Below are 15,374 nucleotides of genomic sequence, written 5' to 3' on the forward strand. Positions count from 1 at the left end.
AAATATGAAATGTTTGTATCGTCCTAATTCCTAGGACATTCTCATGAGGCCACGACGGCGTGAAAGATTCCTGGTTTGTTAAATACATAAACAAGAAAAACCTGCCAGGAAAGCATGAATGCTTGTCACTCACCTCCAACAATTCCAAATATGTGACTGGGTCCTTCAGGGTCACATTGTTCACATGTCTAAATGCAGACAACAATTGGAATCATGACATGGAGGAGTCATCGTGTGACAGCAACATTTCATAGGTCAAGTGACTCCTGATTCATGCGGATATACGTAATGATGGTTTTTGATCTTTAAAATGATCCCGCAGCAGGAAGCTTTTATAAGCCTTTTCAAGCCGCGTGACCATTCCATTTTAGCGCCGCATTTTGAGGTTGGGAACGTTACTTATGAAAGATTCACACTGACCAGACGCTGTGACCATATATAACGCAACAAGCCCACATGCAAGTGAAAATATTATAATTTATTATCTTGATTTGGATGTTGTGGGACTGTCTTGGTTGGTTGACAAGTCTCTTCAACATTGCGTGCAAGTAGGTAACTACCTCTGGATTGGCAGACTGGGGTGGTCGTCCCCCTTTTCAAGATGTTTGGCCAGAGTGTGTGTTCCAGCTACAGGGAGATCACACTCCTCAGCTTCCCTGGGAAAGTCTATTCCAGAGTGCTGGAGAGAAGAGTATGAGCGTGTGTCGAACCGCAGCTACATGAGCTGCAATGTGGTTTTTGTCCTGGTCGAGGAACACTGGACCAGCTCTACGCCCTTACAAGGGCATAGGTGGGTGCATGGGAGTTTGGCCAAATGGTCCACATGTGCTTTGTGGACTTAGAAAAGCCATTCTACCATGTCCCTCCTGGTGTCCTTTGGGAGTACTACTGTCACCGATTCTGTTCATAACTTTTAAGACAACCAAGGTGCATTGAGGATGTCCAGTTAGGATCTCGTCTCTGCTCTTCGCAGATGATATGGTCCTCACGGCCTCGTTAGACTGTGACCTTCAGCTTTTACTGGGGTGGTTCATAGCTGAGTGTGAAGCTTCGGGGGATGACACTCAGCACCTTCAAATCTGAGGCCATTGTTCTCAGCTGGAAGAGGATTGCACCCTTCGGGTTGGGAGTGAGGTCTTGCCCCTGAAGGAGGAGTTCAAGTATCTTGGGGTCTTGTTCACGAGTGAGGGAAGGTTGGAGCGTGAGATCGACAGAGGAATCAGAACAGTAAATAATGCGGTCGCTGTACCTGACCGTCGTGGTGAAGAGAAAGCTGAGCTCTCAATTTACAGGTCGATCTATGTTCCTACCCTCATGTGTTGTCATGAGCTTTGGGTAGTGGCAGAAAGCGCAAGATCGTGGATACAAGCGGCCAAAAATTAGCTGGACTCACGATAAGAGATAGGGTGCGGAGCTCGGCCATTCGGGAGGAGCTCAGAGAGGAGCAGTTTCTCAATCACACTGAGAGGAGCCAGTTGAGGTGGCTTGGGCATTTGGTCCGGATGCCTCCTGCATGCCTCCATGTTGAGGTGTTCCGGGCATGTCGAGCTGGGAGAAGGCCTCAGGTCAGACCAAGGACACGCTGGACGGATTATGTCCCACAGTTGGCCCTGGGAACCCCTCAATGTCCCCCCGTGAGACTGCTGCCCTTGCAACCCAAAACCGAGATAAGCGGAAGAAAATGGATGGATGGATTTTGGTTTGTTTTCAGTTTATTAAGATTATTTGGCCAAAATATACACTACCGATCAAAAGTTTTAGAACACTCCAATTTCTCTGGAGGAAAAACCTACATTTTAAGGGTTAGGATGGTCTGTCTCTCTATTCTAGTCTCTCTCTCTCCATTGTTAATTCCATTTTTTCTTGCCATTTTTTTACTTTCTCCAGTACAATGCTGTTCAACTGATGTTCACGAGGGTATAGTACCACAGTGTGTTCCGAACACTGTTTTTATGCAGACAGAGGAGGTAGTAAGTACTCCAGATCTTGGAACACCTGTAGGAATTAGTTGCACCAACCGTCAAGCCTTGACCAACTTCCATTTCTGCAGAACAGCTTAAAATTGTTGACCCATATTTGTGGTCCCTGAAACAGCTATTCATTGAACTTGAACGACTTGAATTTCAATAAATAACTGGAAAAATTGGGGTGTCCTGAAACTTTTAACCGGTAGTGTATCCTCTGGAGGCAGGCCATGGCAAAGAATATGTTTTTAGCATCTCACTTATATATTTACTATATTTATAGTTTGATTTGTTAGAAAAGCTCAATAGAAAGTAGGCCTATTAAGATAATTATTATTGGCTGTAATGTTGTCTAATTAAAGGCCATCAATGTATAAGTAAAAAAAAAAACAGTGGAAAGTAATGTAAAGTTAAATATGTTGCGTTTGTTTGGTGAAAGTAACTCAATAGTAATGCAGTCCTGTACTGTAACGTATTACAATTCAGAGACAATGAGGATTTCTGCTTGAACTTTCAACACAGTTCAGTCTTTTGACTCACAATAAAGAAATCTAAATGTTGCCCTTGCATGACATTCAATGTTAAACATGTGCTTCTTATTTGCCAACAGGACTTTTTAGTACGGCAATGCCTTCAATTTGCATGTAACCACCAGCAGTGCTCTGCTTATTAAGCAGCTAATGCGGCTTCCGCCTAGCGCCTCCCCCTACTGTAAATGATATTTAACATATCATAATAGCGTGCAGATGTAGCGTGTCCAATTAAAAACTGCAAAGACGAAAGAGAGCTCCGTTGCTGTCGTCCCGCTCGCTTTGCCACATTTACCAGGGAAGGAGCCCTGACATTTGGGGTCAGCGAGCCTCGTCAGATCAGCTGATCACAGGAGCATGTGCAGTGTGTTAGCGATCAGGAGACACAAAAACGTCATTGAGGAGAGAAGGGAACGACGAGCTGCCTCTTGTTAAGTTGGTGGCGGCACGTGGAGACAGTGCAGATGATCGTTATACAACTCATTTGTGGGGCTGTCTGAGGGGTCGCAACGCAACACAAAGGCGTTTACAAACCCCTCACATTTCATCAAGGCCTTTTATGGCAGGACACTATATATAGGAAACCTGGATTATTAGAGTAGTCAGTGTGCAGCTTGAATAGTAGAATAGTAGTATTTGCATAACGGTGGCACCGTCTCGGTCTAGGGCTGAACGAGTGCTGCCGGCAGTGTTCATTAAGGTGAAAATTAATTCCAACACATATCGCGACATTGTGAAGAAGAACATGAGTTTTCCAACATGATAAGGAGTCCAAACACATCTCCAATATGACAAGTGTCTTACTGAGGGAGCTGAAGTTGAAGGTGATGGTGTGCCCACGTACTTGTATGACTCCTACTGACCAAACTCAATTGAGCGCCTGTGGAGCATCCTCAAGTGGAAGGAAGGTCGAGGTGTCTTGAGCCACAGTTGCCCAGTGCTGGCAGCACTCATGCAGCCCCAGACCATGATGCGACCACCACCATGCTTCCTGTATAGGCCAGACACAATTATCTCGCTACTTGCCAGCTATTTAGACAATAATGGATGGATGTTGACTCATTTTCGATACTGCTACACCAGCCGTACACTCACCACTCTAACGTATATCCAAGTTTGCATTGTATAGTATTATCCCCTGACAGCGGATGAGTGTGTGTACAAGTTAATTATGCGTAGTAAAATCAAGTTGTTGTCAGCGGGGGCATGATGTAGAAAGAAGACCACACTCTGACAACACGAGAGAATGGTCTCCCACACTCTAATTTAGATAGGAATCCACACACACACGCTTCTGTAAGACTGCGCCTTCATTCATTGGCTGCTGTTGATGAATGGATGGCTTGTTGGCCAATCACAGGCATGTGACTTGTGTATATGTACGTAGTCTGAGCTGGAGCAGCCTCACACACATTCTCTCACATATACACATACACTGACAACCATCCATCATGCACAGCAAAGAACAGATCAGGTAAGAGAAAACGCCATTGTCGATCATATCGACATCATTTAACGTGTGCTTAGTCTTGTTTAAACAACAATGCAATGTTGGAGTTTTCAGTCTTTTTAGTCAACATTCCATTTTCTGAGCTAGTCAACCTTTCATGTTTTTGATATTTGGATCTGTTCCGGAGTCAAATAGCTGCCACTGTAGCAGCTTTATTAACGCTACCGGCAACGTTTTAAGTCACATTTTAAGTGTAAAAAGAAATGAACCAGTCTAATATTAAACAATAAAAAAAAAACATTTGAACATTCTCTTAGCTCTAATGAGAAATGCGGAGGGTTGTTTGTGCACTTGGTACCTCTTTTATTTTTTTACACATTGCTGTATATCACATAAAATGTTAAAATATAACAAACACATAAAACACGCCACCTTTTGATCGCTACTAGAAACCTACGAGACATCGCTAAGGACATTGATGACTGGCCAGGGGGCAAGTTGTGGCTTGCGGCTTGCAACATTAAGAATGTCTTGCATCAGAGCAATGCCGAGGATGAAAATTAATTAAATGGATGAATAGAAACCTTTAACCTACACTGATATGGCTTCAGTGTATTTTGGAAACATAAATGTGAGGCATGTCAAAGTGCCCCCGCATCCTTGGCGAAAACGTTTGGACACCCCTGGCTGAGGAGAACCAAAACATGAGTCATCTCATGACATCCATCCATCTTCTATGCCGCTTATGCTCACTAGGGTCGCGGGTACGCTGGAGCCTATCCCAGCTGATTTTAGGAGAGGCAGGGTACAGCCAATCGCAGGGCAGCCAATCGCAGGGCACATATAGACAAACAACCATTCACACTCACATTCATACCTATGGACAATTTAGAGTCGCAAGTTAACCTAACATGCATGTTTCTGGAATGTGGGAGGAAACCGGAGTACCCGGAGAAAACCCACGCACGCACGGGGAGACATGAAAACTCCACACAGAAAAGCGTGGAGATTCAAAGATTCTAACCCGATCTCCTGACTGTGTGGCCAACATGCTAACCACTCGACCACCGTGCGGCCCTCATCTCATGACATGAAATTTAATTTAACGTTGATCAAAAGTACTTGAACACCACCAATATAGTTTTTACTTCCTGTTGATAATCTTCTGTTTCCTTTGAGAAAGTGTCGCAAATAGCCAAAGAAAAAGCAAAAACACACACGCAGAGCTCACACTTTAACGCCAGCTAAAATTAGGTCTAAAGAGGTCACGTTTTGAACCCCAGAAATTGTTCAAACTTTTCTCCTAATTATGTAACTATCGGGATGTAACGACAAGGTGCCACTGCACACCGTAAATGCTACTTACTGAGTAGTCAAATGTTTATATTTAGTCCCTCCATTGCTTACGTAGCAATCTTTTTTCTTGCTGGCATCAGCAGAATCCCTGGGAAAAATGACATTTATCATATGACGACATATGTCATGTTTCACCAATTAGTGCAGTTTACGTTCTTCCTCTCATATGACGCCACATGATCCGCAGTTTACGTTCTTCCTCTCATATGACGCCATATGATCCACAGTTTACGTTCTTCCTCTCATATGACGCCACATGATCCGCAGTTTACGTTCTTCCTCTCATATGACGCCACATGATCCACAGTTTACGTTCTTCCTCTCATATGACGCCAAATGATCCACAGTTTACGTTCTTTCTCTCATATGACGCCACATGATCCACAGTTTACGTTCTTCCTCTCATATGACGCCACATGATCCGCAGTTTACGTTCTTCCTCTCATATGACGCCAAATGATCCACAGTTTACGTTCTTCCTCTCATATGACGCCATATGATCCGCATTCACGCTAAAGCCTGGAGGCGGCCTGGCTGACATTTATCAACACATTTATAACATTTTAGTTTTGTCTTATGTCACCAAACAATGAAGATTAGCATTCAGCAGCAGATAGTATCTTTGGTTCACTGTCCTGCACCCTCGGGGCCGTAAAATGTTACATACAAAGTTTTATCCTCTGTTCCTCTCAATGACAGTCACGATGAATACCAGAAGTCGGCTGATTGGCTGATGTCTAAGACCAAGCACCGCCCCCAGGTGGCCATCATCTGCGGCTCCGGCCTGGGCATGCTCGCTGACGCCCTGAAGTGTCAGGACTCCTTCGCCTATGCCAATATCCCCGGCTTCCCGCAGAGCACAGGTTCGCGCCAGGTTGGACCCAAAACAAATGAAAAGCTTTGGTTTGATGATGTCGCCCTTTGTCATGTTGCAGTTCAAGGTCACGCGGGTCGGCTGGTGTTCGGGGAGCTGAAGGGGAAGACATGTGTGTGCATGCAGGGTCGCTTCCATATGTACGAAGGACATTCCCTATGCAAGGTAACACATTTCAGTGACCACAGTATAGTACATCTTGTCAAAGTGTGAGTGTGTGTGTGTGTGTGTGTGTGTGTGTGCTCAGTCTAGGCATGGGTTGTTGGTCATGCAGCATTTTGACGTAAATATCACAATGTAGCCATTATTCTTCCTGTACAACACACACAATCATGAATCAATATCTTACTGTTATCCTCTTCCTTTTTACTCAGAATTATGTTTATATTCCATCTATATTATGTCACACTTTGCTGCCATATTTGTGCACAAGCTTGCGTACAACAAAGGACTTTTGTGATAAGAAATACCGTCGCATTACTGCAGTGGAAGCTCCAAAGTGAAACACAACAAAACATACTGACATAATAGAATCATGCAAAGTGAATTAATGTGTAATTTATTTACCAACATAAAACCTTTATATGTTTTATGTCACATTTTAATATCCTTAGTCATCACAGAAGGGTCAAAATAAGTTAAAACCCTATATAACAAAACTACAATAAAGTAAAACTACTGTATCATACTGGATAGGGAACAGGAAGGTGTTGCAGAGGTTATCTAGGTTACCTTTTTATACAGTAACTATTTCTGGAATTAACAAGTGGAAAGGGCAGGCAGCATAAGAACACATGTTGAGCTTTGTGGTTGTACAATATCAAAAGGTAATGCCACTAACGTCCTTCTCAGCACTGTGAAAATGGGCTGTTTGTTGACTTCTCTGGTCATTTTCATGCTAGTCATTAGCCACGATGCTTTCAGCTGCACAATATTTTGGTTAAATGAATTCATGCATGTTAGGTTAATTGGCGACTCTAAATTGTCCAGAGGTATGAATGGTTGTTTGTCTATATGTGCTCTGCTATTGGCTGGCGACCAGTCCAGGGTGTACCTCGCCTGTCGCCCGAAGTCGGCTGGGATAGGCTCCAGCATACCCCCGCGACCCCAGTGAGGTGAAGCGGCATAGAAGATAGATGGATGGATGGAATTAGTGTATGTCATTTATATTTTATTCACTGTATTGCTCAGTCACCCACTTTCCTATGTTGCTGTAAGTTTCATTTTTGGTTCTATGGTTAGCATTGTTTCCTCTCGCATCACTAATATCTGCCACAAAAAGCCAAATAAAAAGCAAAACAGAGATGTGGGGTTAATCTTTTAGATCAGGGGTATTCACCTAAAATGCAAATAGGTCCAAAGACATAAAATGTCCTCAAAGCTAACGTCTGTAATGAAGATAAATGAGTCTGTCCATACTGGGTTGGAGGCTTTATTTTCACTGTCCACTTTCCATGTGTATTTATTTTTCTCTTGTCTCTATCCACTCCCCCACCATGATCAGAGGCCCGGATGAGGAAGGGCGCGAGTACCTAGGGGCAGGAGGGAAGTCCTCGTAACTTTAACTCGTCTTGCAATCTTCTTTATCCTTATGTTTCACTCGTTTCTGTCTTCTTTCCCTGTATCTCTCATTTGTGCTTTCCTTTCATCTATCATCTATCTCTGTGTTTACAGTTGCGAGGTTCAGCGCCTGGAATGCACAGATTTGATTGGCTGAGTAGCATCATGCGTGATGGCTAAACTAGCATGCAATTGGTCAGTGGATTTCCTGATCTAATCAACCAGTATTGTGAAGTACAAAAAAAATGCGCAGGTCAAAAGGAAAGCACCCCGTCAAAACTTACAATACTTAATAAACACAATACAATAATTTCTTGACAAGGGGTCCAGGTCTGCATAGGATCGCATTTGTGTCCGTGTTAGTTATCCCTGTTTTAGATGCTCACTGAGCTGAAGTCTCAAGAGATTTTGACGTCACATGACTACTTGGTTGATAATGTGTTTTATTCATGACCGATTACACCTGCATCATCTCTATGACAACCTGCTTGACCTTGTAAGTGTCACTGTGTCCTTTAGACAACCTTTCCAGTGCGAGTCTTCAAGCTGCTGGGCGTGGAGACTTTGATCGTAACAAACGCTGCGGGCTCATTGGCTGACGGCTTGCGGCCCGGAGACATCATGGTCATCAAGGACCACGTCAACTTCCCTGGACTGGTGGGCCTGAACCCGCTTTGCGGACCCAATGATGACAAGTGAGGTTCAGGCTCAGCTGATCTGCGCTGTTGTTTGTTTCTTGCTGACATTCGTATTTTCTAGATTCGGGCCGCGCTTCCCGGCCATGTCGGGCTGCTACGACAAAGGCCTGCGTTGCCTGGCGAGAGAGATTGCAAAGGAGATGGGGGTGGCCGGCCTCATGCAGGAAGGCGTGTACGCTATGGTGGGCGGACCCAATTTTGAATCCATTGCAGAGGCCAGACTATTGCATCGGCTGGGCGTGGATGCTGTAGGTAAGGCAGCTGAGATAGGCTCCAGCGCATCTGTGACCCCAATGAGGACAAATGCTACGGAAAAAGGATGATATAAAGTGAAAGTTTGACATTTATAGTGATATTACTGGCCAGTAAGACCTTTGGAGGACAATAGGAGATCATATGGCCTTTTTGATTGTTAGTAGTTAAGGTCAGAACTAATCTGGAAACAAAAGGTTTTTTGAGTTTTGCTGCTCCACATGGAACGTATTACAAAAATGCTCATAAAAAAGTGTCAAATTTGTCTGTGCATCAAGTTGTAGGGTGAACAATACATAACCGTACTGTCTTCTGTTTACAGGCATGAGTACAGCTCCTGAGGTTGTCATAGCCACTCACTGCGGGCTGAGAGTCTTTGGCCTCTCCCTTATCACCAACAAGGTAAAGAAACAAACAAACAAATGCTATAATTGACTTCCTGGTGAATGACTGAGAATGCCTGTGTTTGCATCAGGTGGTGAAGAGCTACGAGGACACGGACAGCGTGGACCACCAGGGAGTCCTGGAGGTGGGTCGGCAGCGCTCGCACACTTTGCAACAATTTGTGACTGAGCTCATCTCCAGGATGGACATCAACAACAACAGCAGGAATGCTCTCTGAGAAGAGTTTTCTTTTTTGTACAGATGCAGTATTTTAAAGCTAACTGTTTTTTAGGACAACCTTTATGTAATTTAATATTTAATTTGCTGATCTGGAAAAATATTTATATAATATCATGACGGAGATGCTGAATAAGAGTGTAAGAATTAATCCATGGTATATTGTTATTGTAAACATAAATATCTATTTGATTGTACGATTTGTGATTTGATACAAAATGTTGAAGTTGTATGATTATATTGTGTACATATTCCTGATCTGCTTTCATCTAACTAAAACACAAACCCAAACCACTTGTGTCAGCCCTGTCAACTGCAGCCCCTCACTAATACCATAAAGGTTACACAAATTTAAGTATTTGAGGTAAATAATGACAAAAGCAGCTAGTACAAATAGCACAGGAAAAACAGGTCAGTGTACCCGTGCGTATGCAGTTGCATACGTTCAGCCGAACGAGGGCGCTCCATAGCGTGAATTTGCCTCAAATCCCCGAAGAAGATTCGAAACAAGGAAGTGTTGAGATTTGTTTTTTGTCTTTGCGGGAAGCTTCAGTTCTCCAATCCAACTACAAAGTATCAGTCTTTGTCGACACAATTTATTATATACAAGTGCGCATTGAGTTGTTAATCGAAGCGCAGGAATTAAGTGAGTGCAGGTAGACTGTCAGTGGCGGGGTTACCAAGGAGACGGTAGCTGTAATGCTAGCAGTTAAGAGGCTAAATACTTCTTATTGACATGGCGGAGCTGCACGTCATCGGTCAGCTCGTCGGGGCTTCAGGTTTCCCTCAGAGTAGCCTCTTTTGTAAATGGGGTGTCCACACCGGAGGAGCATGGCGTCATCTCTCCGGCTTGAAGCAGGGTCAGACTCAGGTGGACACCCCTCAAACAGGAGACACGGCGTACTGGAGCCACCCAATTGATGTGCATTACGCCACCAAGGGGCTCCAAGGCTGGCCGAAGCTTCACCTCCAGGTGTGGTACCAGGACTCCTTCGGCCGCTGCCAGCTCTTCGGGTACGGCTACTGCCACGTACCCTCCAGCCCTGGACACCATCGAATAAGATGTGCCACCTGGAGGCCTCTCGGTTCCTGGCAGGAGCAGCTGTCGCAAATGTTCGTCGGTGGAGGACTCCAGCTCAGGAGCCCGGACCTTATCTACAGCGGGGCGGACAGGTACAGACTGCACACCGCCGCCATGGGGACTGTGGAACTGGAACTTAACGTCATCATGAGACACTTTGACAAATATGGCGTGGACAGTTAATGTCCAACAAAATAAACACTTTGATTGGACATTTCCTATTCAGTTGTTGTACTTGGACTCAAACATATGTGCTTTTGCGCACCTATTTTATACTTTTGATACTTTTGATACTGATACAATAAAATTATTTTTAATGTTTTGCCAATTGATTTTTTATGTTTTACCAATTTACAATACATGCCAAATGTCACACAATAGTGTAAGTTTAAAAGTGCTATTAGTAGTCCCTATTGGGAACGTGTGGTGTTGTGTGTCTGTAGCTTTAATGCCAGTGAGCTGTGTCCATGGCTGTCTTCCAGAGTGTGTGGCTCCAACAAGCTTTATTGTGCACTTTTTACATTAACACCGTAACTGCATTTGTACAATGTAATAGATAACATATTTCACAACAACATAGTGGGACAGGACATAAGCGATGGCAAGAAACACTATGTCAGCTACAGTGCTACATTATAGTCACGTTTTTAACAGCAACATCGTGCAAGGTTAGCCCGTTTGCTGCGGAACAACATAATTATCAAACGTACAGATGCCACATCTGTAAATGACTGACAGATAGTTGGCAGAGCTCCAGGCTATATTTAAGATGTGTAGCAAAGCCTGCTTTTTTACAAAGCTGTCCTCCATCAAGTGGTGGGTTTGTAGGCCTACCCCACGTGGGCTCATCTGGGTGGATGGGGGTGTAGGGGGCGAAATAAACAAGTGTGCTGTTTGTTTAAAACTGCTCCGGGCTTTCATTAGGAACTAATCTTCCCATGAAAAGCTTTTTCCTCCCCGCTGCTTCAACCTGTATTCAGATGCTACGTGCTTCATCTGCATGACAACGTGACACAGATTAGCACAGATTAGACTAATAGCTTTAGCATTAATCTGGATCATTATTATTATTGCCGTCATTATCGCTGTGGCTTCTTCTGGGCTCATTTTCTACTTTGGCAGTTTTGAAGAAAAGATGGTGATTTTGCTTTGTGTTGTGCAGAGAGTTATGCACATCCTGATCCAAAGAGAGTCCAAAGACACTGAACCTCAACTTTTGTCTATTTTTGCTTCATTTCACAAATTTTACATTGATGCAACAGTCTAGTCTGCCCGCCACACAAGCACTTAATATTTACTAGACTCATTTGTGACCATGGCTATTTGTTTGGCACACTTCATTAGGTATACCTGCACCATCTAAATCAGGGGTGCCCAAACCTTTTCCACCTAAAACCGCATACTGAAAAATCAAACAATGTGGGGGCAACTTTGATGTTTTATATTTTGTAAACCAACCCATGTAGATGTGCCAAGAAGTTCAATATATTTAAATAAGTAGCAGCCTCCATCTGTATGATTAATATGAAATTTTTCTCCCTACATTTTTTTTTCACAAATTATTCAACTTTATTCTCGTGAACATTTTTTCTCGTAATATTATGACTTTCTCAAAACATATTTTGACTTTATTCTTGAAATATAACATTTCTCCCAACCTAATTGAAAATGGATACTTTGTTTTGTTATTTCTCATATGACTTTTGAAAAAATTATATATATATATATATATATATATATATATATATATATATTTTTTTTTTTTTTTTAATTATTTTTAATGCTTCTAAAATATTTTTTCATCATAATATTACGACTTTATTCTTGTAAATTTAAAACGTTTTTTCTTGTAAGATTACCATTTTTCTCTGTTATTATTACAACTTTATTTTCCTCATGTTTTTACCTTATTTTCGTAAAATTATTGCTCTTTCTTCCATATTTCCTGTTTGTTTTTTTTAGTTTTCCTGTTTAATTTTATGTTTAGAATGTGCCGAGGGCCATTTAAAAAATGGCTGCGGGCTGCAAATGGCCCCTGGGCTGCACTTTGAACACCCCTGATCTGAAGGGATCCGCTACAAGATCATATTTATTGTTGTGGTTGTTGTTTGCAGTGGTGCCTTCAAATGATTAGATCACAGTTACCGTTGTACACCATAATTTGCAAACTACAAGTACAATTTCAAACACATTGTGAAATGAATACCTAAATGAAAACAATGGAGTTTTTGATACATGTTTTGACGTATGTCTTGTATCGGATGGATTAGATTGTGCAGGTGTGCTTGAAGTGGCCAGTGATTGTATTCCCACCAGCAGCGGACTTCTATAATCCATAATTTGATATAATAGAAAATAGAATGAAAGCAGATTAGCATGCCCCCCATCCTCCTGTGGACTTGTGACATTATTTTGTTGAACTAAGCCCACTAAGAATTCAAACGTGTTGTCTTTCAAACTCTAACACACACACACAGCATATTATCTGCTGTTTGGAACCTCAGGGGATCTCATTCACATGGAAAAAAGCACATCTTCATTCTCATTGGTAGCCAGTGTTGTTAAGTCCTTCGCTCCCATTTAAACAAGCGGCATTCCTCACCCCGAAGACAGACGCCAGGAACATTTGACAACATCTCAAACTAAGATCCTGTGCTAGTTTTATTTACAATAAGTGTAGAATAGCGTTTCAATGGCCACCTTTTAGGAAGGGAAGCTTGTTTTGTAATTCATTTTAAAAATATTCATACTAAGCTGATAATGGCCTCTGCTGTGGTTCCTGCAACCCAAAGTATGTTTTCCATAGAGCGGATTTTGGGTTTGGAGCAAAAACGCCCCAGAACCTGCTTAAAACTCCACAGGCCTTGGGACCGGACGGGTGAGTCAAAATGAGATGCACTTTCATGCATTGCTGAGGTATTCTGAACAAGGATTTTATGCATTGTTAATTGGCAGCTATAGGGGATATCACACCAGCAACACGATAAACTAGCATGTTTTTTGCATTTGTTTTCCAAAAATACACGGAGGTGTTAGCTGCACAGTTACATTGAAAAAAAACAAAATGTACACACTCTTTGACATTTCTGCTAGTGTTGTAGTCCTGCATGCATAAACCTAAAACCCTGATAACCTGGTATTGGTGCTTGTATGATAGATGATGTTTGTAGAAATCTGAAAACTTATACAAATATTAGTTGATCTGTGTCACAATTCAAAACAAATCATACAGTTAATAGGTGATGTGCTGCTTGAGAATAAAGCCTGAAAGTCCCTATGTCTGAATGCTGATTCCAAAAAAAGAGGTGTGCATTGTATGTACGATATTTGTTTGTGGAACTCCTCTATTCCTGAACTGCTGCACACAAAAGGGTGAAAATCTGTCAAAACATGCGCCTCTACTGTGTTGCCTGTGCTATTATTTTTCTGACAAGTACACCACATGGTGGCGCTGTTATTGACTTAAAATTGACTTAAAATTTCTCACACAGCTCAATGCGCTCTACTTAAACACCCGCTGTAAACTGAGGGTGTTTACATGAATCACCACAAAATTTGGGATACACCTTAAGGGGACTGACAAGCTTGTGTCTGTAAAAATTTGAGCAAGATTGAAAAACATTTCCGCCATCAAGCAAAATGTATTTGCTGGGGCATGGGCGGAACTTAGTGACTAATTGGTTTCCTCCCACATTCCAAAAACTTGCATGTTAGGTTAATTGGAGACTTAATTGGAGATTGTCCATACGTATGAATGGCTGTTTGTCTATATGTGCTCTGGGATTGGCTGGCGACCAGGCCAGGGTGTACTTTGCCTCTTGCCCAAAGTCAGCTGTGATTGGCTCCAGCATATCCCATCGACCCTAGTGAGGACAAACAGTATAGCAAATGGATGGATAGATAGTTGGGTATGAGTGTGTCACATGACTGTTTAAATGCAGACATCGAGTCAGACGAAGAGAACCATCAACAACATGGTCGTCATCCTTCCTGGGCGAACATACAGAGTCCGACTTCTAGCTGGTACATCGGACGTAGACCTCGAACTGCCTTCACGAATCACCAAGTAATCAACCAAATCAATAACTAACCTGTGAGTATGCTGATCATGCATCTTTGGAGGGCTTCATTATGTGTGTGTGTGTGTGTGTGTGTGTGTGGCAGGTGAATGTTCTGGAAGCTGTGTTTCAGGTCAACTGTTATCCAGGCATCCAGCTTAGGGAACATCTGGCCGGGAGACTGGATCTGGATGAGGACCGCATACAGGTAAAAACACACACACACACACATTTAAAATACACTTAAAAACAAATACACTATTTATTCAGATGGTGCAATTTATGGGGGTTTACAGTGTTCTTATTTATTTTCTTGAACACTTCAGATATGGTTCCAGAACCGGCGGGCCAAACTAAGACGATTCCTCAGAGAGAGTAGACTGAGAATGGTACAGTCGGCCGTTGCTGACCTCAGGATGAAGGTCATGAGTCAGTTGAGGAGCAATGACCAGCAGGTGGGGGATGAGAAGGAATGAGAGAAAAGATCTATTTTTCACCATCCATCAACATGGCTAAAGAGAAGAACCAGGGTGGGCTCACATTGGACTGATGGCTTGTCAATCACAGGACTCACAGACATTCACATTGTTGTCCCAGTGAGCAAAAATACATAATTTGTGGTGTTTTGTTTTTTTTTAACTATTATGTTGCCTGATAAACATGATTAAAATGTTGACACCCTGTTATTTTGGTGTATATTTTTCTGCACTGGATCAGTGTGTGTGTATATGAATATATATGAATGTTTTGTTTTCTGACTTATACCAAAATAAACATAGTAAATCAAGCATCTTAACCTTGCTTTTCTCTCTCTTGTTGCTTGACTTGATATATTTGAAACGTTTCTAGTCCATCATTTTGATCATAATTTATCTGATTATTCTTTATATTATATGAAATTGTATTAGTAATTCTTAGTAAATATACCAA

The 15,374-nt window shown here is 42.4% G+C and overlaps 3 protein-coding genes across 3 annotated transcripts; all 3 read left to right on the top strand.

Annotated features, from left to right (window-relative positions):
• The first annotated feature begins 3,906 nt into the window (after positions 1 to 3,906).
• pnp4a (purine nucleoside phosphorylase 4a) lies at positions 3,907 to 9,579 on the top strand. The gene is made up of 7 exons (XM_054784713.1): positions 3,907 to 3,968; positions 6,000 to 6,163; positions 6,236 to 6,339; positions 8,254 to 8,429; positions 8,494 to 8,684; positions 9,007 to 9,086; positions 9,160 to 9,579. The coding sequence occupies exons 1-7, from the start codon at positions 3,946 to 3,948 to the stop codon at positions 9,304 to 9,306; spliced, it is 885 nt and encodes a 294-aa protein (XP_054640688.1). The 5' UTR covers positions 3,907 to 3,945; the 3' UTR covers positions 9,307 to 9,579.
• Positions 9,580 to 9,805: 226 nt separating this feature from the next.
• Positions 9,806 to 11,224, top strand: LOC129186686 (B9 domain-containing protein 2-like). The gene has a single exon (XM_054785178.1). The coding sequence runs from the start codon at positions 10,042 to 10,044 to the stop codon at positions 10,567 to 10,569; it is 528 nt and encodes a 175-aa protein (XP_054641153.1). The 5' UTR covers positions 9,806 to 10,041; the 3' UTR covers positions 10,570 to 11,224.
• Positions 11,225 to 12,247: 1,023 nt separating this feature from the next.
• On the top strand, positions 12,248 to 15,293 carry LOC129186687 (homeobox expressed in ES cells 1-like). The gene is made up of 3 exons (XM_054785179.1): positions 12,248 to 14,452; positions 14,551 to 14,652; positions 14,771 to 15,293. Exons 1-3 carry the CDS (start codon positions 14,297 to 14,299, stop codon positions 14,918 to 14,920), a joined length of 408 nt encoding a protein of 135 aa, XP_054641154.1. The 5' UTR covers positions 12,248 to 14,296; the 3' UTR covers positions 14,921 to 15,293.
• The last annotated feature ends 81 nt before the right edge of the window (positions 15,294 to 15,374 follow it).

The sequence above is a fragment of the Dunckerocampus dactyliophorus genome, chromosome 8 (genome assembly GCF_027744805.1).
Source record: "Dunckerocampus dactyliophorus isolate RoL2022-P2 chromosome 8, RoL_Ddac_1.1, whole genome shotgun sequence".
NCBI classification, from domain to species: domain Eukaryota; kingdom Metazoa; phylum Chordata; class Actinopteri; order Syngnathiformes; family Syngnathidae; genus Dunckerocampus; species Dunckerocampus dactyliophorus.

Bases quoted from the DNA above. Each gene is read 5' to 3' on its own strand.
- LOC129186686 (XM_054785178.1), top strand. From the start codon at position 10,042: ATGGCGGAGCTGCACGTCATCGGTCAGCTCGTCGGGGCTTCAGGTTTC.
- pnp4a (XM_054784713.1), top strand. From the start codon at position 3,946: ATGCACAGCAAAGAACAGATCAG. The intron at 6,164-6,235 runs GTTCGCGCCAGG...GTCATGTTGCAG, and splicing joins CGGCTTCCCGCAGAGCACAG to TTCAAGGTCACGCGGGTCGG. The intron at 9,087-9,159 runs GTAAAGAAACAA...TGTTTGCATCAG, and splicing joins TCTCCCTTATCACCAACAAG to GTGGTGAAGAGCTACGAGGA.
- LOC129186687 (XM_054785179.1), top strand. From the start codon at position 14,297: ATGAGTGTGTCACATGACTGTTTAAATGCAGACATCGAGTCAGACGAA. The intron at 14,453-14,550 runs GTAATCAACCAA...TGTGTGTGGCAG, and splicing joins CTGCCTTCACGAATCACCAA to GTGAATGTTCTGGAAGCTGT. The intron at 14,653-14,770 runs GTAAAAACACAC...TGAACACTTCAG, and splicing joins TGGATGAGGACCGCATACAG to ATATGGTTCCAGAACCGGCG.